Source organism: Passer domesticus, chromosome 10, assembly GCF_036417665.1.
Source record: "Passer domesticus isolate bPasDom1 chromosome 10, bPasDom1.hap1, whole genome shotgun sequence".
Classification (NCBI taxonomy): Eukaryota; Metazoa; Chordata; class Aves; order Passeriformes; family Passeridae; genus Passer; species Passer domesticus.
In genome coordinates this window covers 32,450,448-32,474,673 of record NC_087483.1, presented here as the reverse complement: position 1 = coordinate 32,474,673, position 24,226 = coordinate 32,450,448, and the positions used below count along the sequence as shown (strand labels likewise).

General features: G+C 39.2%; 1 protein-coding gene across 1 annotated transcript in view; it reads right to left on the bottom strand.

Annotated features, from left to right (window-relative positions):
* SLC49A4 (solute carrier family 49 member 4) overlaps positions 1 to 24,226 on the bottom strand; it is a 64,447-nt gene that overhangs the window by 35,254 nt on the left and 4,967 nt on the right. Inside the window, exon 2 of the mRNA XM_064435009.1 lies at positions 9,101 to 9,194. Coding sequence (XP_064291079.1) covers positions 9,101 to 9,194 — 94 coding nt within the window. The remainder of the gene's footprint in view (positions 1 to 9,100; positions 9,195 to 24,226) is intronic.

Genomic DNA, 24,226 nt, shown 5'->3' with positions numbered 1-24,226 from the left:
CCCAACTTGTAATTTGCAATTGAACATGAGCCCTTTATAAGCCCTTTTAAGAAAAAAAAATACATAGTTGAGGACTGATGGTAAATGGTAGTGTGAAATATCACATGGCAGAGCATCACAGTAATGAGTAACTTACATATTTACATTATGTATCTATCTAAGAAAATACACATATGGACACACTAACACTTTTGCACAAAATAAAGATCACCTCTGTTTCTAAACTGGCCTCTGAACTGCAAAAATATAATACAAGGGACAGCTCAAATATAGCAATAGAAATTAGAGAAGAAAAACCCATATTGTACTATACTGTCACCTCTTTTCCAATTTTTTTATCAAGTCACATTATAAATAACTTTAATTAAGCAGTTTACACCACTTCCCTGAGAAGACATGATATCAGGAACTGACCTGGCTGTACCTGCCTTATTCACTTCTTGCAGTCACTGTTGAAATACCCTGACAGGCAGCAACAAAGAAAACCATGTAAGGCTATAAATGCTGGAATTACAATATACCTGAGCAAACTGGGTATGAAAAAAGTGAGATTACACTGGAAAAAGGTTCTAGTGACTGATGATAATACCATACAGTTAAGATGGGAAAGCACTTCCATTTACAGCTTTATTTTTCTTTTTCTCCTTGTACAAGTTGAAACTTTGCATGCATGGTCACAGTCACATCAGGTACTGGATTTGTTAAGCTATTTAAAAGCTGTGTGTTACATAAGTGGTTTTTCTAGGTAAAAAATCCAGACATTTAGTGTTCCTACCACTGTGTGTCTAATGCCTGGACTTAGGGGAATTTTAAATGAAGGAAAATCTCTTTAGTTTCTGTTCTCAGATGGGGAAAAAAAAGGCAACACTGGAAGGAGAACTACTTACTCAAAAAAATTACTTTTGATACGATGGATTTAAAACCCACAACACTAAAGTACGTATCCAAAGTTTAGTTCTAATATATGTTAAGTGAACTTTTTCTGGAAAGGCTAAGACTGGAGAAGTTGGATCAGTATTTTAACTGAATTCACAGTGTGGAAAAAGCATTTTCACCTTTTCTTTGGCAGACAACAAACACAGTGTCGAGCAGGGCTGCCAACCCCAGGGTGTTGCTCTGACTCTCTAAACACAATGATCCCAGCCCAACTGGAAAATTCAGCTCCTTTGCATCCTAGGAGGAAGTAGAGCTCGTTTCAAGAGCCCTGAGAAGGGAGATTCTGGTGCAGGTTTTGTTTGTGAAACTTCTACCATGCTTTTCCCACTCGCTGCCATGAGAATTGAGCACTTAGTCACTTTTGAAACTGCTATGCAAATACAACAGAAATAAACTGCAATTCAGATTTGCCACTGTTGGGCAAAGTGTGAGGAGCAATGAAGTCATGGAGAGTGCTTATTCTGCAGGAAGACAGGGCTACAGCGTGCCACTGACTATGGAAAAGGTTAGAACAGGAACTGCTGATCCTAACAACACAAAAAGCAATTCTGCATAAAGAAGTTGATGTTTTATAGAAATGGATGGCTAATATTTCTTTCACATGCCTGACAATTTCATTCACTGAAACAAGTGGATTGTTCAGGTCCTGCTAATTTGGAAGACAAACAGGTTTATGTAATGATTAGCTCATTGTGGGAGCGCCTGGAAGCAAATGAAAGAGACCCTTCCACTGGAGGACTTCAGAGAACTTTTGAAGTGCTATTGAACTCAGTGTCACTACATGGCAACAATGCAAGCAAATACCTCCTACTCTGGAGTGTCTAAACCGACGTGTGATGCAAACTGCTTGCCCAGAAAAAGGCACATGAAAAGCCATGGACTTACCCACATTATATATTAGGAGACTGATTATATCTCAGAGGGAACCAACATTAGTTTTGTCAAGAACCACTTCTGATTTTTTACAATTAAGCTACTAGAAGTAGACAGAGCTTTTCCTTTAAACTCAAAAAAGTAAATATAACAAAAGAACCTCCTAATAAGAGGAACTTTTTCAGGCACTTTAAGGGCAAAGAGAATTAGGGAGGTCAAATTCATGTTTTATTGCAATTCACTGCTACAGAGTATGGCAAATGCAAATGATGTTTTGTTTGTATCCCAAAGAGAGAACAGCAGGGCTCTATGTCTGGAAAAAGACTGGAAAGAAAAATACCTCTGGGTAAAGCAATGAATTCATCTATTAAAAATAACATTCTACAGATGAATTTCATGGAAATGCACTTCCTTTTGATATTTTCATTAAATGATATATTTATACTACAAAAGCTTTCTGCCTTCTGGATATTCATGGATTGAGGCCATTAGCATTTTTAGCTTTTTTTTGATTCATGCGACCATTGATATGTGGAATAATTTAAAGCTGTTTTTCCCCCATCAGTAAGAAATATTATTACAAGCAAAAAGCCTGAGTCATTGTTTGGTACATTATCTCCAGAAATAGAATGAAAAAGAAAAGAGAAATAATTAGAAATGCACATTTAGCCATTTTCATCAGCAATTATGCTCATGTTTTACCCCTGTATGAGCCATGGCCTCAGCACAGTCAGTCAGACCATTCTGGGAGTGGACTTGGAAGGGACCGTGGCATCTCTATCCCAGGCATCCCAGCCTCATGTCTCTTCTCCCACACTTAAAGAAAATAGCAAACATTTACAATGGTCTAAAATCTAGTGAGTTTTGGGTTAAATTTAAAAGATTGGAAACCAGAGTTAGTCCAAAACTTATTACTGAGAGCTTCCTGAGAGAGACAAGTATTTGCAAGGAGAGGAAGCAGCAATCTCAGGCAAAGAGCCTGAGGTGTCCATCACACATCCTGACAGAGGAAAGGGATGAGGTGGGTGTGCAGTGAGACCCCCTGGCACTGTGGTGACAAATTCCCTTGCATCCTCAGACTGTGTTATTGTGCAGCCATCACACCTGTCACACACCTGTGAGGGGGTGGTTCTTCACTTCATCCAGGTTTGAAAGATGAGGGCACATAAAGTCAAAGCTGAGGGTTTTTTTTTTAAAGTTCTGTTTTCTTGTTTTTCTTTTAAAACTAACCAACTCTACAAACCCATTATTAAAAGAAGAAATATTTAAAGCAACACTAATGGAGGACATGCTCATCAAATACAAACAGACCCAAAATACACAACATTGTAAACACCAAGTAGGCAATTACATTATGGGCTAATGAGGCAAAACAGACTGAAAAAAATTATCAGGGAAGTGCACCAGGCCTGGCTGCTATTTGGGCTGCTGTGGGAGAAAGCTGATTAAGATTACTTAGTATAAAAGAGGTCCTAAGTAGGATTTTTTAGTAAAAGAGTAGGAGTGTACAGGAGATGCAGCAAATTAAGGAATGGGATAAACAAGACCTATTTAAATATTCCTGAATAATTTTTCTTAAGCGAGTGAAAGAGCAAGAGGGTGTTTTGATTATAATGCAGCAACTTCAATATAAATTTGACTAATATGAATTCTTTAAGGACAGAAATTAGCCACCATAATATGAATCACAAACTAAGGCAAAGAGCTCAGCATGATTAAAAAATTAAAAGTGTTCTACAGTTAAGGATACCACCTGCAATTATATGAGATGAAGCTAAATATCCCACAGAGAATATAAATCTTCCCTTCCAGAACAGGCTTGCACTAACTGAGGCCTTGTAGAAGTGCTGCCCACTAAATACTGCTGCAATACCAAGCCCTTTCTGAGTTTCCTTTAAGGAACTCCAAGAATTTACACAAGGTCTGTAAATTGCTAATTCAGCAGGCACGTTGGTTGCAGGTGGATGACACCCAGAGTGCCAAGGCCAAAGTCCAGGAGAGGAGCAAAAGAAAAAGAGCATTTATGACCAGGGCTGTCAAGTCATCTCCTTTTTCCACTAGGGCTGATCCAGCTTAAGGAGAAGCCAATTTGGCTGCCCCCAAGCTGATCAGGAGCATCACAGGACACGTGGTCAAGCAGTGGCAGGCAGGACCACTGGGCTGCCAGAGGGACACTAAATCACCCCCCCTCTACCATCAACAGATAAGCAAAGCTGGAAAAAATCATAACCACTTAAGAACACAGGACTTCTAATCTAAAACAAATGCTTTGGAACACAGGTTAAAAAATAAACCCTGTGTACAAGATGAAGCTGGTGGAAGTAATAAAAACAAGATAAACTGTTACATTACAAAGGCATAAAAAATAAGTATCCCCCATGTGAACCTACTCATGAATGACCTGTTTCCTTTATTCCCCACTTTCCTATTTTTCTGATGCCATGGATTAACCCAGCTCAGCCTTCCCCCAGCATTGCAACACAAACCAGCACCAAAAGCAACAGGCAAGTGCTCAATTTTAATGTTTTCCCCCTCTGCTTGCTGAGCTACAGCACACAAACAGGTGTGTTTATTCATCTTCCTACTCCCAGACCCCCACTTTAGATTAAATCCTTTTTTCATTTCTCTTCCCCAGTGAGGTAGGGAGCACAAAACACTCAGCACACTCTGTCTTCATTCCTTACAGACTGATTTGTCTACCTTCCTCCCCTAACAGGCTCTTCTCATTCCCTAGAACACTTTAATTCCTCTTCTCCACATATGCTCCAACTTGGATTGTTTGGGGTTTTTTGAGCACACAAGTGTGTTCAGTATTACCAGAGAATATAGGAATCATAGTATGTCTTTCCCTTACTGAAATAACCTCTTCTGAGATGCTCCTTTGCATTTTTTATGCATAAGAATGGTGGCTTATGGCAGCCTTAGGATCAGAATAATTAGATGATCCCATTAATTCTTTAGGCTATAAGCAACAGAAAAGGGGAAAATGTGGAATTATTAAAGGGTCAGTCTAATAAGAGTAAAATACAAACTATGTTGCAACTGGCTAATAGAACCAAAACCAAAGATGTGCTAAGAGTGAATCTTCAAATATAGTAAAGGAAAGAGTTCACAACAATATATACAAAAAAGAAATATTCAAAATCCTAAGAACTGGTAATATTAACAAAAATACCTGTTTACAGGATCTACCAGGTGTTGGTGTGTCTCCTATAAATGACTGTGTAAACAACCACTCTGTTTCCACTGTAATTTTCTGTGCTATTTTGCTGGATTCCCAACAAACATTTTAATAGTACTTACTGCCAAGGAGCATTCTCTCACTGCCATGATTCAAGGTCCTCAATAACTACTTCTCTGTTGTGAAATCTAATGTGAAGGACAAACACTACCAGCCCACAGCATAAGAGGTTCTAATAAATTGCTTAATTAATGTGTTCAATACAAATGACAAATTATGTTACACCCTTTACTTCCATGTCTTTAATTATCCTGCCTTTCAAAACATTTTAAGAAGTCTTACATCACACAATCAGTGTTAAAAGCCAAAGTTTTATGGCTGTGAGCTGATTTCTTAATTTTATTTCCTTCTTTTACACGTTTCAGCTCATACAGCTTTTTGCCTAGATTTAAGACCTAAGATGTATGTAAATCTATTCCTAAACACCAAATACAAGGTAAACATGAAGTGCTGTGTGGAAGGGAAAAAACAACTCTGATTTAGTCTATAAAAAAATGGCCTCTGAGTAATATTAATGTTCAGGATAAAATAATCAAATCCTAAAAGAGTCCAATGAAAATATTTACTCAGTGACAAATAGCTGTTAGAAAGGAAAGGACTGGACAAAAAGAAGGCAAAAAAAGCATTAGTGATGTTCTGGTAACCTCCAGGGAAGGGAAGAAGATTCAGGAAAGGTACAATTTGGTAACATCTTTTTTTCCTTAATGTTCTATATAACATATATTAACTGTGAAGTAAATAAACAGGTGTGAAAATGAAGCTTTCATAACATTTAAAAAGGAATTATATATTTGGGATCAAATTTACTGTCATATGTCTGCCACATTTGACAAACCCAGAAGCACGTGGTACATAAAAATTATTTAAGGTCCATGTATGATAGGCTCATTAACCTCATAGGTTACTGGGCTGGAGAGGAAAACAGGTAAAAGCATATGTGTACATGAGAGGGAATTGATTAGTCCATGTAAAGGATGGATCCTCCATCTGACACGCAAGTTCACACTTCAATATTTCCACCATGTACTCCCACTTTGCCTGCACTGAATTTATGCAGTTCTGGCATGGATTTCCAGTACAATTTTAGGTCACACACTGGCAGAGAACAAAAATTCACCACAGAAAATTCACAGCTGCTTCAAGAGACACAATGAAATGTGCAACTTGAATTTTCCCTCATATGCATAGGCATCAAATGTACTGAAAAGAGAGGTTAAAACATGACTTAAAACACAACTCAGAGGACTGGGCATGGTCTTAGTCTGATATTACACACTACAACCAAAAGAATAATTATAGACTAGAAAGGGGATTAAGAATACACTTGGATATTACAGGTCTGTTTGAGATAAGGAGCATAAAGCAGCCAGGATTAAATGCCAGTTTTAACAGTGATTTCCTTACATCTATGACTGCTCTGATAGGTGGTGGGCTTTAGTAGCTCTCCTTAATGTTAATCACAAGAGCTTAGGGAGCAGAGACTGCTACAAAGTACAAAAACCCCAATCTAAGCCTTACAAACCTCATGAACATTCTTATAATTTTATGTATATTAACTCAGACAGAATTGTCCCGTGGAAATCTTCAGCATATTCTCACAGATTACTCTCAGGCTGAAGGAACACACTACAAAACACACATAAGCATTTAAAGAAATTCCAGTTACACTGGCTTCTGAAATGCTTCCAGTTAGCTTGCATGTGATCTTGGCCCTCTGACAGGCTCTGTAACATTCAAATTGTTGTATTAAAGCACATACACATTCAGAATAAGTGCATAATTGGGTGCTCAGCCAGTTGTGGCTAATGCATCAAGCAATAATGCTCATCTCAAAAAAAAAAGTTTTTATTTGGTATCACGCTTCAAATAATGGATGAAAACTGGCCTTAAACCTTAACCCACAAAACAATGGAAGTTACATAGTATAGCATCACACAGTCTGTACAATTGTTTACAAAGTCTCAAGAAACTTCACTGAAAATCATTTTTTTGCTTCCCACAGTTGGCCATAATTAATTCTTGGTAGATTTTTTAATCAAAGTGTGAAAGATCAAGCAACTTCCTCATGTAGAGCTACAATTCTGGAAAATTTCTTTTTTGGGAGTAGGATAAGTAGGCAAAAGTATCAGTTTCAGCCAGAGATGATACATATTTTCACAGCATGAATATATGAAATTATCAACCTTTTCCATCAGTATTCTGCTCATACTCTTTTTTTCCCCCTATATAGTTTTCAATAAATTTTAACATTACATTTTCTACATCTCACTCATCAAACTCTATAGAGTCCAAAGCCTTTCTTAGATCCTTGAATGTTTCTCCTTAGTAATGTATTTCATTGTTTTCCTAGGCTTGCTTTCTGTAGCTATACTGGAAAACCTTATTTAAAGGTGGAAACTCTCCTTCCCACTCCCCAACTGATATCTCACATCTAAATCTCACCTGGGAATTTTAATCTTCTCAGGTATTTACAGTCTCCATCCTTGTTTTGGTAAAACGTAGGGCAGCACATGTTTTCTGGCATACATCACGAATGAAAAGCTACATAAAACACCATATTTCATTGCATTTAAGCCATGTGTCCCATTTAGAAGTTATTGATGTTTAACCCAAGGCTGATGAATGTCGAGCACCCCTTGACATTTTAAGAAAATGTAAACCAAGGGTAAAATAAGAACAGCTCTTCCTGGCAACCCAAACATTCAATTTTCCTCAATAGGGTCACTGTGAAGGGTAGCACAATATGGTTAGTTCAGCCTGCCCTGCTCACAGAATCCTTGAAGACCCTGTCAAAATGGGCAACACTAGACAACCAACATCAGGAGCACCTTGAGTGCTTCCTTATATGCTCACTAAGCACCTAAGAACTGAAAGTGCATCCCCTCACCCAACACTCTGCTCTTAGTTTACTTATCAGGGCTAGTTTTACAATTCATGTGTTTTTTACATTCTCAGTTCTCTCTCTGAACCTCTTTCTTTGTTTTATCCATGGTACCCAGTCATTGACTTTCAACTTCACACGGAATATTTTCCTTCTCAGCTCAAAAGGTGCCCAAGCTGATTTTCAGGTTAAACAATAGTAAGGGCGGGGGGGGAACCCCAAAAACCAAAACAAAAAACCCTAAACCCAAATAACTTGCTGAAGTAATACCAAGACTGTGTGGTAGAATTCAAGCTGACTAGAATTCAAGGGGAAAAAAATCCAACCCACATAAAACATTTTATTTGTAAGATCTTTCCTTAGTGTTTATATATTATGCAAGCATAACTAGCAAAGAACCAGTGCTGCTGCATTTTCAAAGTAGCAGGAAAGAGTAGTAGTGCCTGCATACTCCCACCTCCTTCACACTAAGAGGCAAAAGAAAATTAAGTGAACAAGTGATCCATGTTCCCTGGCTGTACAAAACAAGCAGTGCTGCTGTACTTACTAATGATTCCTAGACTCAGGATATGTTGATGGAACCATTAAATTGTTTGGTTTGTGGGATTTTTAAGAAGAAATCTGTTTCTATCACAAATTCGTAATGGGCACATGTGCAGCAGAAAATCACTGCAGCAAAAGTACATGGCTACTTTGAAACATGAGCTGGAAGAGACTACATGAAAAAAGCCATTTTGCACAAATTCATCTGTCTCATGGCATGATTTCATACATTCACTATGAGAAAATTACTAATTATTTAACATTTGCATATAAACTACTTCTTTTTAGGGGTTGAGGCATGTGTGATCTTGGGCCAGTTTCTGAACCTCGCTAAATCTCTAGTTCCTTATTTGCAAAGCAGATTAATATTAGTTATGCAGGATGGGGTGGGATTAAATTAACTCAACTTATAAAGGGTTTTCTGATCTTCAGATACTATGGAGAAGAAGGACTAGAAAAATCCATTTAAGAAGCAAAGAAGCACGTAAACCCATAGCCACACAACAAACACTTGGTATATCAACTTCATACAGAAAATTTGTACTAACATTTCTTTGTAGTAGCAGCAAAAATTATATTAGCAGAAAGAATAAAATACGTACATTAAAAATAATTAATTCACTTACTTCTTCCTAATTTCTAGGTCTGAAACTGGAACACATCTCAGGCCAGCTCCCAGTACCATGAGGGATGATGTTAGTAACACTGTTACCCTCAGACCTAAGATGGAAAAATAACAGTATTTTACAAGCTAAATCAGTAATGTTGCAAAAGAAACATTGTTTTTATATATACATTTGCATGCAGTTTCACAGAAATAACACATTTCTTTCAAATCATAAGCACTTTGGTGCTGATATAAATTCCAGACACATTTTGAAATCCTGAGTTACTTTCTATGCTTACACTCCAGAATTACAAAAGCTTACTCTTGGCATAGTAACACACACGAATATATCCAAAATCTTTACAGACATTCTTGAAAGTGAAAAGTAATAATAAAAGCATCATCAAAGTGTACAATATTGCCTTTGGAATTGGAGGCATTGGGGAACATGCTCTACTGTGTTATCTGAAATCTAGGCAGACTCAAAGAAAAATCTGGACTTGTTCGTTCCTCTCCAACCACTTAACGAGCACAGACACAGCACTGTTATTGTTTTCTTTCATAATGCAGATATGCATTTCGTCCCAAAGAAACAACCATTTATTCAGGGGGAAAAAAGTGCAAGTATTTTTTTGCAGTCCTTGCAATTAGGGCAGATTTTTGCTGCTCTCAGCTCCAGTTGTCAGAGGTTGTAAATACCGTACATTAGAAAAAAGCCGTAATTGACTGATTCCTTGAATATGTTTTTTCCTCGTGTGATTTTCAACTGAGAAGTGCTTAGATTAGGAACAACCTTATCTTCTTGCTGCAATTCCTTTTGCCAGCAGTTTGTTTGCTGCTGTTAAGGTGTTTCCATCAGCAGCAGAGAACAGTGACAGCTGAGGGGTTTAAGCTCCAGAGTCTTGCAAAACACCAAAGTCATAAACACTCACAATTAAAAACCACAGAGGGAGTCTGCACTGGTGAAGTTGCAAATTTCAAAACAATTTCACAGCAACAAATAGAAAATAAAGGGTTTCTATGTCCTTAGTAGAATATACTAAAAATTATTAATGATGACAAACATGCAATACCTCTAACATTTAGGTAAAACTAGTAATCACCCAAAATACAGAGAGTAAAAGAACCTGTCCAATGATGTCACCTATCAAACTACTCTGATTCTTTCTAAAGCTACCCATCTTCAGAACAGTGTTCCCTCTGTTAGTGACTCCTGTAATCAGCACAATTCAAGCAATAGTTGCATTAAATATTTTGTCGCCATGTATTTTACTAAAATGTGATTTTACTGGGTGAGACATAACTTTGTTCATATTGTGACAGTTTTTAATGAACCTCACTCATAGGTATGCAGCTCCTGGTGCTGGACACTGCACAAACCAAACCAAAGACAAGTTCCTCTATCAACCAGCACAGCCCAAGACAACCCAAACAAAAAGAGTTAATAAGTTAAGTTGCAGGTTTTCTGAAATGGAAGTGAGACTTCCTTTGGCAAGGCCCAGTCGTTAACACAAGGAATGCCAGCTGCCAAAGGACACCAAAGGACACTTCACATCCCTGATGCCCTGAAGAAGCATCATCAACCAAAAATATTTCTTTCCTGGTAGGATTTCCCAATGCCTCCCACAACTTAGTTGCTTGACTATGCTCAACCAGCAAATGCTGCTGTTAAACCGGTTTTTCAGGCGTGTTCAGAGAGCCCTAAATAAATGCCCCTTTAATAAGGTTGTTCAAAACCTTCATGCTCCTGTGTTTGCTAGGCCACCAGGAGTGTTCATGTGACATTTAACTCCCCACTGCCATACTGCCTGTGCTGTGCTGGGGCAATTATGTGTATCTGCATTGCATTCATGGTGCTTCTGCCTTTTCTTCTTGGAAATCAATCTTTTTTAGCACTGCTTTTGTGTATAATGAAAATTTCTATACAGCAAGGATTGGAATTTTATTGATGGAAAATTGAAATACAAATATTTTATCTAAAAAACATGAAGTTTCCCATTAGGAAATGGTATAGAAATTTTTCAGGGAAGCTCTAGTGATGTATACACCACCTTATTTTCTATGTAAACTAGGCTCCTCTTGAACTATATTTCACAAAACATGGTGCATTCTGCCCTTCAAGAGACACAAGGACAGCATGGAGGGTGCTGCTCATGGGGCCCTGCTTGAAGTGCAAGCCAGGGGCAAGCCCAGGACACAGCTGTAAATGAGAAACAAAAATGTACATTTAAATCACCACAAGACATAAAAATGAGTGTTTGTTTCCATAGAAAAAACTCCTACTTGATTTCTAATTTTTAAAAAAATCCCTAAACCAAAATATATACAAATGAAGAAAGTTTTAAATTAAGCGTGCACAAAATTTTCTTTAAAAAAACCCCTAACGTGCAATTTGATAAAAAATTAATCAGATGCTGAAGTCTGCCTCCAGCTTTAAATTCAGGCCTATCTTTAATGTCAATCTCATATGTCAGATAATTTTAAAGTACAATTACCTGTTAAAGCTTCACAATCATGTATGCCTGATGTCTTCATTCTTTGAAGTCCTAATCTTGAATACTATTTACTGTAAGGTATACCTTTAAAATGTTTTGATGGCCCAGCTTATTCTTTGTCCTTTTTTTCTGTTTCCACCTTAACATGTAAACACACCCCTGAAAACTCCTTTGGTTAATGCTGCATGTTGAAAATGATGACACCAAAGTGAACAAAAGACTGTCAGACAAGCAGCATATTAGACATTTTCTTTGCTAATTACACAATATGGTTTTACTTTTTAAGCACCTCACCCTGTTATTTTGCTTACAGTTTTTCATCTTTGAAAGAAACCAGTCTTTTTATTTATTTCAGTATTTTTGTTTTGAATGCTGCAGTTGTTGTTACATTGAATTTGACATCTTGTATTACTCTAAAAGGTGCACCCCAGAGTGCTTAAGATAGCAACCATGCATCATGGGAACTATAAACCAAAGTAACCAACCAAGCTTGAAAAACAGCCTGTGAACCTTGCAGAAAATTATGTCTCTACTTTAAAAGATCTAAGTAATTCACTCAACCAAGAGATTTTGTGTAGATGTAATTAACTTCATTAATTCTACCCTGTAAATGCAAGCAGTAATTGGAGGGAGGGAGGAGGGTACAGCCTCTTAAAATCATTCCGTTTCTATTCCTTTCTATCAGAGGTTTCTGACACATGGCTGGAAGGGGAAGAAATTCCTTTAAACAAGATTTTCTGCCCATGGCTGAAGTTTTGTGTTCTTTACACCTTCCTATCCTCTTCTTGCAGGAGGTTTCTGGTGGCAGTGGTCCTTGAGCAAACTATGGCCTTGTTCAGAACAGACAAACTTCACTGCAGCAACAGAAAAGTCCAAGCTAGTGGCAGAAATTGAGTCAGTAATAAAAAGGATGTTTTAATTATCATTTATGAGTGTAACAGTCGATATTGTTCAACTGTTTAACCCTCCTGTGGCTCATAACACCATCTGCTTTATGACTTCAGCAGTCAATGCTGCCTTTGCTGTTTCATATTTCTTTTTAAAACAACTGTCTCCAAACTCTGGCCACTTTTACACACTTAACAAACCCTCAAGCCACAATCCCCCACCACCCACAGCCCAACACAGAGCAGAAGCAGAACCCCACCATGCTGGAACATGGGGGCAGCAGCTGCCAGTGGCACCCAGCTGCTCTTCAGCTCCCTCACAGCAACATCAAGCACGAGCATCCAGGATGTGGGTGCTCATCCCCCACAACTCCTCCAGCATGCCTTACTTTCAAGATGTTTTTCAAAGTATATGAAAAGAAAATGCATTCCACATTACTGACTTCTAACCCAATGACTGAATTATTATGCCCAGTTTAATAAGAAACTTAACAATCAATGCTGTTGTCCTCATTCCAACAATTTATCCATTAGTTTGTCATTCACCAGGAGAATGTGATTAACTCACTCCTGAGCATCCCCCACCTGAGCCCAGCACAGCAGCTCCCTCAGTTCCCCACTACTGGTACAGAGCACTGCAAGCAGCTTCTTCTAGCTCAGAGCATCACACACATGGCACACACCATTTGAGTTTGGTTTCCCCCCTACAATGAAGCATTCATCCTAGGGGAAATCCCAGTAGGATGGGCAGAACAGACAAGTTTTCACCTTTCTCCTTTTTTTGAACAGAAGTTTGGCCAGAGGAAAGGCTGCTGGGTTCAGCCCTTCCTTCCCTGGCATGGCAGCAGTGATTTCCCTCGTACAGCTCACACACCCTGCTGTTAGATGCAGTAACATTTGAGGAGCTTCCTAACTTCCCCTGCAGATACTAAAATCAGTTCTCACAAATACCAAGTACAGCAAAGCTCTGAGTAGAAACAAGTGACATCAGCCTCCTGCACTTTTTCAGTTTTTAAAGACCAGGCTGAAAGCCCAAATTGTTCCTTCTGACACTGAACTGAGAGCATTTGCTTGACTTCCCCATCATTCTGACTAAAACATATCTAGCTAAGAGAAAATAGAATGTCAAAGTCTGTCTTGGTCCACACACCCCAGAAAATATAAAACTCACCAATTGCATTAGCTGTTTCAACAATTCACTGTTAAATAGTGCTTTTCCTCCCAATTTAAAGCAAATTCATAGAAGTACTTGTTTTGCCCTTCTTTACAAAACAAACCACAGTTCCTGCATCTTTCCTTATATGAAATTAACCTATAAAAAACACTTTTACATTTAGGTTCAGTAAGTAAAGTACTGAGCTCCAAGCCTTCCACAATTTTTCTCTGGACTTAGAAATGGTTTTATATCTTGTTTAAATGTCCTCCTTATTGCTCAAGCATTATTTTTAAATGAGTTTCTTTGCTGGATACCAATTCTCCGTTTCATATGATGGGTCTGCTTTTCTCCCTTTTTAATATATCCCTATACATTTAGCTATAATTTTTTAAATGCTTAATTAAACAGCTCTCTTTGTCAGGGAATCCTGAAAGCACTGCACACACATGCCATCCTCCAGAATCTTTGGATTTTTAATGTAATTCTAGCAGAATTATACTAATAGCTGCAACATTTACTCTCATAACATCAATTATCTTTGCCATGATTAAAATACCAAAAAAATTTGCTTTCTACTAAACACAGTGAATAAAACTTGCATTGTGCCTGCTCTTTGCCAAACTGACTACCGCCATTAAGGAGGATAAGTGGCAATCCTCTTTCAGAAGAGGCATCCTTGCATCAAGCAATACAATTTTCAAAAGAAAAGAACCTTTTCACTGATGTAAAAATACTTCATAGCTGAGATGTGGTCCCAGTCTTTCTGCTAACACATGGAATAAACTTGAAAAGTCAGTATATTGGGCCTGCCTCAGATTCCACAAAGGCACTTGATTGCAGAGTGGCATAAATTGTGTTTGGAAACTGAATGGAAAATAAATGCATTCTCAAGAACAGCATCAATAAAAAGTGGGAACCAAATACAAACACTGCATGCAAGAGAGAACAACTACCAGGTCTTATGTAGCTAATCCAAAATTACAGACTCACGGACAATTCTGAGGTGGAAGGGACCCACAAGGACTGAGTCCAGCTCTTAAAAGAATGGCCCATCCAGTGATGGGGCCCACCACCACGGTGTCATCAGCACCATTTACAGCATGCTCTAATCCTGGCTTGATGGCCAAGATATCACTGGTGCTATTAAGCTCAACCTGGACCTCCCTTTCTCCCTGAGTACTTGATGCTGATGCTTCTGTTACTGCCCCATTTCAGAACTCTGTTTTTAAAATAAGCTGAAGCCAAGTGATTCCATTCATTTCCCTGGCTTTATGTGGCACTGCCAAGACAGCATCTCAATTTCAACTGGAAAGATTTAGGACCTGAGTACTTTTTTTTTTTTTTCGGACTGAAAATGAAAGTAACTCAATTTAAACATTCTGCAAGACAGGTGACAGCATCCTTCTGGCATCAAAATGTAAGAACCAAACTGTATCATACGGAACCTGTCTGAAATAAATTAAACCCAGAGCTACATTTCAACCCTCAGTCCTGTCTAAGGCACAAGAAGATCTTTTTCTGTACTAATCCACAACACAGTCCAGTTCCACCTTTCAGTGGAGGACTGCAGGGCAGATTCCACCTGACACTGCTCCAATTTCTGTCTGACAAACAGTTGGCAGACTGAGATACTCATATGAAATATGTACTAGAAATTTCTTGAAATGTAGACGTAGGAGGTAATGATCTTCAGAGGGGCAATTTCTCTTTATAGTATCTTACAGCTGTTGCAAGAGAATCTGTCAGCAATTGCTGCCCAGTTAACAGCAAGACTATCAGCAGGAGTTTGACATTTCTATATAGATTTACTTGCAAAATTTAGATTTGAGAAAGAAAACTCTGTACACAAACACAATAAGTTGAAGTAAAATAGTTCCTGTGATTTGGACAAACTTTCTCATCAGGGTAAAAATTTCAGTAGAGCCAAAATCCCAGAAGTATCATCACCACTGATGGGGGGAACCCACAGGGAAGTCCCTGCCAAATCAGGAAAACAGATGGGTGCCAACAGCCAGGTCTGACCCAAAGATAAAGTCATCTCTGCTGCTCGCACTTGTTGGACAGACCTAGCATGCTGTGTGCAAACTGAAAGCATGAGGGCCAATACACATGCTTTCTTTTTTCCAGGGTACCTCTCAGATGAAGAACATGCACTCTGCACAAACATCCTCATGTGCATCCTTGTAAAGAGGCTATCCCTCCCAAATTCTGAGGTTAGTTAAGAATTTTGTAAAAAAACCCACAGTATAGCTCAGAGACTCAAAGCACAAATTTTAGCCTGTCAAGTGTTTCACAGAGAAGACACTTATGAGAGAGATAACTGAACACATATAACCACTAGAACAGATATGGAAGCTGACAGAACATAATTGTGATAAACAAAACTAAACAGAATGCAATTGAGAGTTATTACAACAATGACACAGCCACTCTGCAATTCGTGAGCTGCTGTATCTTTTTTTATGTTCACCCCAACTGTAAGGAAACCAAGACACTTAACTACACAGTCAAATTGCACAGTTCACTTGTGGTTTGTATTGTAAATACTGTTCCTGTTTTTAAGTTATTCTTCTCCACACAGACCTCTCCCCAACACTCACTAAAGCATATTGAAGTCCTTATTTTTCTGTTTACTGTAGATATAAAAACTTGACTGCACCTGTTAGAAAGAACAACAAGCTAAAACAACCACGTCAAGAGCTGCAGGGTGCTTTTATCTCATTTGCAAGGATGTAGCCAAGTCCATGTGAACAGTGGACCTATACTGCTTTTAACATTATCCCAGCATATTAGGCAAGCACATAATCAATCTCCAAAAATACGTCAAGGAAAGTATCACTTAATTCTCCTGCTCTCTACTCCTCTACATTTAGTTATTACAGACTTAATGATGCAAATTCTTTAGAGAGTTGGCTCCACTACCACAGATTTAACCACGGCTGGTGACACACTCCACATGTAAATACAAAGCAATATTTCAGAGTTTGTGCAGCCATTTAAAAGTCTGGTACTGTAAACAAAAAAGTCCTGGTTTTAAGAACTAAACAGGCTTAATATAAGCTTTTGGATATACAAAAAAAGTAGAAAGGTAGCTTACAAGTAAAGAAGCTTCCTTCCACGTGGTAGTGAAGGATTTTGAAGCATCCTAACATTTTAACACCAACAATGGGAAAAAAAGGCAAAATATGTAAATTAGAAATCTGCATTGCGAGTTTATACAAATGCTGTAAATTCTATTCAGCAATCCAGAGGCTGACATTTTGCCTGAACAGATAAACAAAGTGCCGAGCTGAATGGTATTTGCCTGAAGATCAAAATGACGATTTTAGAATCAGTTTTAGACCCTTTATTAGAATATCTCCTATTCCTTAATAACACGTTTCTTGGTTTCAAAGGAGACCAATTATTTTAGCCAATTATTGTTATTACACATTTTACTGCAGAAAGCATCTCTTTTATCTGCAACTAATCCAAGTGCAATGAACCTCTCCCTAATGCTTGCAGAGCATCTCTGAGAGAAGAGAGCACTGGCCTGGGGGAGCAGGACATCTCTCAACATGTCATATGAAATTGGGCAGGCCACTTCCCTTCTGCTTCCCCTTTCTCTCTTCCCCCTGCCCTCTGCCTTGTTTATTCAGGCCATGAACACAGGGAAGCAGGAGCCAGTCTCAGTTAGCATTAGAAAGTCTGCTAAATCAGGTTTTCTCTTCACCTGAGCTGATTGCAGTGCTGGGATACAACAAAAAAGAGCTATTGAAGTACTTCCCAAATCTGTGACATTAACACACACTTATATTAATTATTCTTTCTTCTCTCACCACAGGTGGCTGCTTTCTACTCTCAACACCAGCATCTAATAAAACATGAAAATTCAGGTGAATCATTGAATCCATCTGTGCAATTTGATAAAATTGAATCTACATAATGTCACATGCTAGTGTGTACATAGAGACACACATAGCAATTAACAAAAACAGCCAGTAACGCAGTTGGGGACTAAAGCTCCTTCCTAACTCTGAAGCCAAAGAAAGGATGTCACTAACAAGCTGACAGAAAGTACACAAGAAGCCTTCACTCTAACTCTCCTGAGTGAACACCAACAACTGAAGCACTTACAGCATCACACAAGGGGAGGGAAGCACTTTCTTTTCTCTTTCCACCCCTTTCAAGGACTCCCAGTTGCACAGGAGGCTCAGTTAACACACCACTAACTACAGAGCCTTACCTGTGACAACAGAGAGCAAAAACAATCCCTCTCACACATATCTGCCAGGCAAGGTGTTCTGTTCTTACCTTGATAGTACTTACTCACAGCACCCAATGGTGCATGAAACTCTTCTTTTTAAGAAGCACAGAGGCATTTTGCTTTGCCTTAACAGAGTATCAAGAAGCAACCGTGCAGCAAGGATTGGCAGCTCCATTAAATACTGCCTAGTGCATTTGCTAAGCAGGACACTAAGTGCAAGGTTTCTTCCTTTTATTATCCCTGCTGCGAGGGGGGAAATAAAGAGCTGCAAGAGCTTCACTAATGTAATATCCATGCAGGTCTTGTGACTTATAGGAAAGGTCACTGAAGTGAGCTTTCAAATTTTCTCCATGTGAACAGTTTCAGTGTTACTTGAACATTAAAATGCATCAGGCACTACTTAGGGTACATAGTTCATTCTAAAAGACATCTTTTGCAGCACTGTAATGAGTCCGAAAACCATCATATTTTTAAGGGTCCTGATCAATTCTTTAGGGTCATGTGATTAATTAACACTATAACACCACCACCTTTCTCAAGTATTTAAAAGGGATGGCTCTCATCAACAAATAAAGAAGCAAAACAGAAGTTTCTAACTGTGGTTTATTTGATGACCTGTATTCCAGAAAAACACCAGCATTCTTTGCAAAAAGCAGAAGACCTCTCACTTTCAAAACACATCACTCCCTCTGGCTGAGTCACAGATCTCCAGCTCTGAAAACAGGAAAAATCTAAAAAACCCTCTCTACTAAAAATCTGCATGAGAAAGCTTAATTTACAGCTTTTGAGGAAGTTGGAGCAGTGATCACAAGCTCCTGCAGCACAATTACAGCTACAGAGCTACAAGAGCACATGCATGCAGGAAGCATCAAAAAACCAAAGTTATGACAGGAAGTGATGGAATAGCTCTGAATGTCACCACTAGGAGAAAGGCAAGGCAATCCACAATTTCTCTGACACTGGGAATATATCATTTATAATATATAATCATATAATTGTAAGTAAAAAACTTCTTAAAGAATTTATCACGTCTTTGGTCTGCTCAGTTAAGGCTATACCAAGCTGTCAGTGGAATTCAAACACTCTCCAAGAAAATTTGTAAAATAATGAAACAGCTGCCAAAACATATTTCTTCAATTTACTTCTGCTCTTCTCAGCACTGACCATGGTTCTGAGGGCTTGGGGGTTTTTAAACAAATATTTTATATAAACCAAATATTTTTATTTGACAATGTCAGACTACAAATTTTCACAGCAGGGAAGATTATTTCAGGACCTGTGTTATGTATGCACAGTTTTGTCAGTCTGAAAAGGCAAGCAAATAGCCCTGTTTCACATGGCTCCTTTACCACAAGCAAGGCACTTCTCACCAGAATTAAAAAAAGCACAGGTGAAAAATCAGCAATGCAGAAAATATCCAAACTTTATAAACAAGTAATGAACCTCATTTTTGTGTTTGCTTCAGACTTGTTTTTCACTCCTAAAAAGTAACATGAAACTAACTCCTAAAAACAACATCTGCTGAAAATAATGAATAAAAATTATTTTGTTTATGCAGTTTTGTAATGCTTTTACTAGAATTCAGAAATGAGTAAAGTACAGTAAGTTCAGAATTACCAAGTGAAAATGGTCTTTCTTTGTTCATACCTAGTTTCTTCTGATAGAAAAAATAAATCTCATGTAATTCTTTGAAGAAAAGATATCAGTTTTCTTTAAAGGAAATAGATTCAGCTTTTGCAGAACAGCTGATCTGCTCTTTTTCTCTTTAACAGAATTCTAAACTAATAGCTTGGGATTATAAATACAGTATAAACATACAGCTAGGAAAAAGAATGCAATACAACTTTCCTAAGTACTTTACTACTTCCATAATAAAATCTATGAGAAACCCCAGGGGACTTTGATAATAGAGAAATTATTGTTGTCATTCACATTAAAAAGTACCAGCTACCTTTATGCAGCATGGATGCCACACTATTAAAAACTCACAGAAAAAAAAAAAGGAGACTGGCAAAATTTCAGTGTTTTTCAAATGCAGCAAGGTAATGCAAAACAAAATAGCATTGTTCCACATTTTGTCTCATTCCACAAGGCTTTCCAGAAAGGGAAATACCAGCCAGAGGGGCTACATCCTCTTCTGCATCCCACTGGTGCCTCCATCACGAGGCCAGACCTCCGTCACCACCCAAGCCACACAAGAAGGCAGAGCCGCCCTGCTCTGCGTCAGCAGCGCCCGCAGGGAGCCCCAGCAGGAGCTGCAGCCACCTCACCTCGGGGCAGGCAGGGCTGAAGGACTCTCTGGCTGACAACAGACACAGCCAAGCAGAGCTCAAGAGGTTTGGCTGTGAAGCGGCAAAACACCGAGACCTTGTTGGAGATAAGAAAAGGCAAAAAAGGTCAATTGTGTCCCAAGAGATTCCCAGCTCCTGGTTTTAAAAGCGTCTCTCAAGACAGCTCACAGAAGCCATGCTGCTGACCTACACGGCTGTGCAGGCCTCTGCCCCCTCCCCATTTGCTGCAGTCCCATTTCCTACTGCCCCTCAAAGTATCCATTTCCCTGTGCCTCCTACTCAACTCATTGCTCCACCTTTCCCATTCCCAGCACTTCTTGCCCTCTGGCTCCAGATCCTATTTCTGCATCTGTGCCTCCCACACTTCACCCACCACCTTGCTCTACACTCTCCCCTCTCTCCCTCTTCTCATGTATCCACAGGTTTTTCTCACTCCTTTGAGCCCTTTGAGCTTCTTGCATCCAACCTCTCCTACTCCTCAACAACCAAGAGGAGTTGAGAATAGAGGAAAATAGGAGGACAAGATGGGCATACCACAAGACAGGTGAGGTAGGAAGTAGAGAAGAAGCAGTTAGATTGGAAAGAAACTTGGGTCAAGAGAAGGTTATAAGAAGTAGTAAAAACATGTGAGCATACAACAAGGGAGGTATCAGTGCACAGCTGCCCGGGTATTACATCCCCTGTAGTCAATTTCTAAAAGCTGTACCTTCCTATCTGGACCTGTGTCCTGACCCAGTTCAGGGATGCTTCAGTGCTTTAACTCTGCTTGTGTTAGCAGCTGCATAAGAGAAGCAAGGGATCACATTTTACACTGGTAAATTATTTCCCTATTCATCAACTGCCCAACACCAAGGTATATCAAGTTCCATACAGAATCACAGAATTGTTATTGTTGCAAGGGGCCTCTGGAGATCCTCTAGTCCAACCTCTCTAGGGGGTGACCCGGAGCAGGTTACACAGGAATGCATCCAGATGGATTTTGAGTGTCTCCAGTGAGGAGACATGACTGCACAACCTCCCTGGGCAGCATGTTCCAGTGCTCTGCCACCCACAACATAAAGTTCTTCTTCAGGTTGATGTGGAACTCCTTGTGTTTGAGTTTATGGCCACCACTCCATGCTCACTGTGCTTGTATGTGCAGTGCACTGAAGCCCAAGAGTGTTATCCCAGATAACAGGGCCATTACTATTGTCACATGACTATATGCAAATAGAATTATTTTTCTTTCCACCATGGAAAAGTTCCTTCAAATCAAGCATGCAGCTTCCTGATATGCTTCAGCATGTAGTGTTTAAACAGCTGTCCCAGTACCCCTACACAGCTGCAAAGACCTGTGTGAAGAGTGCAAAGGGCACAGCAGCTGCATAGGAGAGCAGCACAAAGAGAATGCATGGAAACACAGCAGCAATCAGAGCTGGGGTGGAACCCCACCCAAAAGAAAGACCTAGCTCCAGTAGAGGAAATCTATCTACACCCACAGTTGATGCTTTTCAACTCAACCTGGCCCAGCAGGACGTATGGGAAGCACTACAGAAACAAGCCAGCATTGCTATGATGAACCAGAGCAGCACCAAGTTAATACAATTCACCAGCTCCCAACTAAAGCACTCTGTGTTGCTATCACTGTGTATCAATTGGTCTTTTGCAGCATGCCTGACTCCAAGGAGGGTGGGCCAGTCGATTCTCTAATGAATCTCTCTTCTGGAAGCACTTGCACAAACACTGTGGACATTTATGTAGCCACAGTATATAACATTTAGCAACAAAAGCCACGTTTGGTTCAGTCTTCCTTTTTCTTCTCTTTTGATGATACAGAGGAAAAGTATGTCTATACAAATATGCACACCAGCACTCATCAAAATAAATTTTGTAAAACCAAGCTGATCAAATACCTGCTCTGGTGGGATTTACCTATATTCAGCTAATTGCTCCTTTCATCTCTCCACATGAAAAGCAACACTTCATCTCATTTCTTCCAAGATTTGTTAGTGTAGGAAAATTAATCCCTTTCACAGGATTTGATAGGTGTGGATCAGTATCTCTTACAAGATAATGAAATATGGACCATTAATAGCATACAATAGCTGTCTACAGGATGAGAGAGGCAGACTGCAGTAAAGCAGGTATTCTCCTTCAAACTTCTTTTGTATTTGGTTCAAGTGTATCAACCACTTGCATTTTCACCAAATACATGCACCTTCCACTTCTTGAGTCAAGGCATTCTCCCCTGGCTCCTTTCTTAGCTGAAGCCCAAAGTTCACACTTAACTTTCATTCAATCTCAAAGAGCTTCTTGCTGCTCTTGCTGGAGTTAAAACCTTTGCCATTTGTAAGAGACATAAAGGTCATAATAGCCTGAAAAGCCTTTAAGGACTTTGCCCACGATGGCAAATGGTATAAAGAAGCAACTGCTCATCTGTGACCACCAAGCTCCCCATCCTACCCCTCCCCCTTGAATATGACTCCATGAATTCCTGGAAATTTGGACAGTAAATTATGCCACCTGATGGGAACTTGAGAGATAAGATAAAGGTGGTACTATTTCCAATTATCTCAGCCTAGGAAGAGAAAACAAGCTGGGGGAGCACTGGTAATAAACACAAAGAATCCACACTGAAAGCCAACACAGCAACTGGGCTGAAAGTTCTGACTGGGTCCAGCAGGTGGAGACCATAGCCCACCCATTTAAGTTGGGAAGCCCACCAACTCAAAAGAGAAAGACTGAACATGGGACTAATTAACATTGGAATAGAGCGCACCATTTAACCAATAGAATAAAAGAACTGTGTAGCCAAAAGAGCACTGATTCTTTTGTTTGCTAAAATGTATAGATGGTGAAAGTCTGGCGTGACCTCGGGACTCCCAGCACTGAGAAGACAAGAGGACCAAGGGGATGTTGTCTGGATCTGTGGGTAGTGACACCTTTCTACTTAATCTGTCACTCCCTTTCTCTCTCTCTTTTTCTTATTTCTATCTCTCTCTACCTCACATTTATGTTAAATAAAATCCGTATGACAGACTTGAACATATGGTCTCATTTGCACCTTAATTCAGGCAGAGGCATCTCTCTAATAATCATAATTACTGGACCCTCACACCATAAATACTAAGTAGAATCAGTTGTTTATTATAAGACTACTCTCTAATCTCTGCATCAAACTCGCCTTTCTTACTTGCGCCCTTTCCATTCTACTCACATTTTTGAATCTGTAAATTTTCCCATGGGTATTTCTTGTAGGCTGTATTAACCTACCAAAGTCAGAATGCCTAAAAACTTCTACTGTTGAAGCATGTAAATCCTTTTGCCTTGATGTCACTAAGTTAAAGTCTTACAGCCTTAGGCCAAGTCTTATCCCAGATGTTTTTAGCTGAGGCTCACGCTTGAACTTAGCACATGAATTATCAAATTGGTCACTTTGAAGTACTGGGCACTCACTCATCTTGCAGTCATGAATCTGAGATAAGAAAAATCTGTTTCTGAGATCATGACAAAAAGGAGATGAAAATGCATTTCTCTGCCAAAGGTGAAAATTCTCAGACTTTCAAGGTTCACAAGTCACCTTTTTTGTCCTTCTGTTAAGCACCTGTGGCATGACAAAACTATGAATACTTCCATCAAAAACTCCCATTTTCTTCTGAGTGCCACTATGGAAATTACTTCACACAATCCATCTATATCAACAATGGAACCTATCAGCAACTTCACTTGCAGCAATTCTTCTAAGTTATTAGTAACATGCTCCAATTTATACTGTCCAAAAGCCTGAATGACAGAGGACTCTGAAATGCCAATAATGGAAACACTTAAGAAAATCATCCCCACCTGTTGGATTCACTTGGCCATTCATGCTTTCACCAACTTCTAGAACGACAGCCTGCTTTCTCTCTCTACCCACTGTCACATCTCAAAATAAACCCAAAGGCATTTCACAAACATCTCCTAGACTAAAATCTCAGTAGAAAACAAGCTCACTTGGAGTCACCTCCCTTATGTCCCAGTGACCCCACATGTGAGGTAGAGGCATCCAAAGGTCCCCTGAAAGCAAAACCAGCGTAAGCACGCAGTACCAA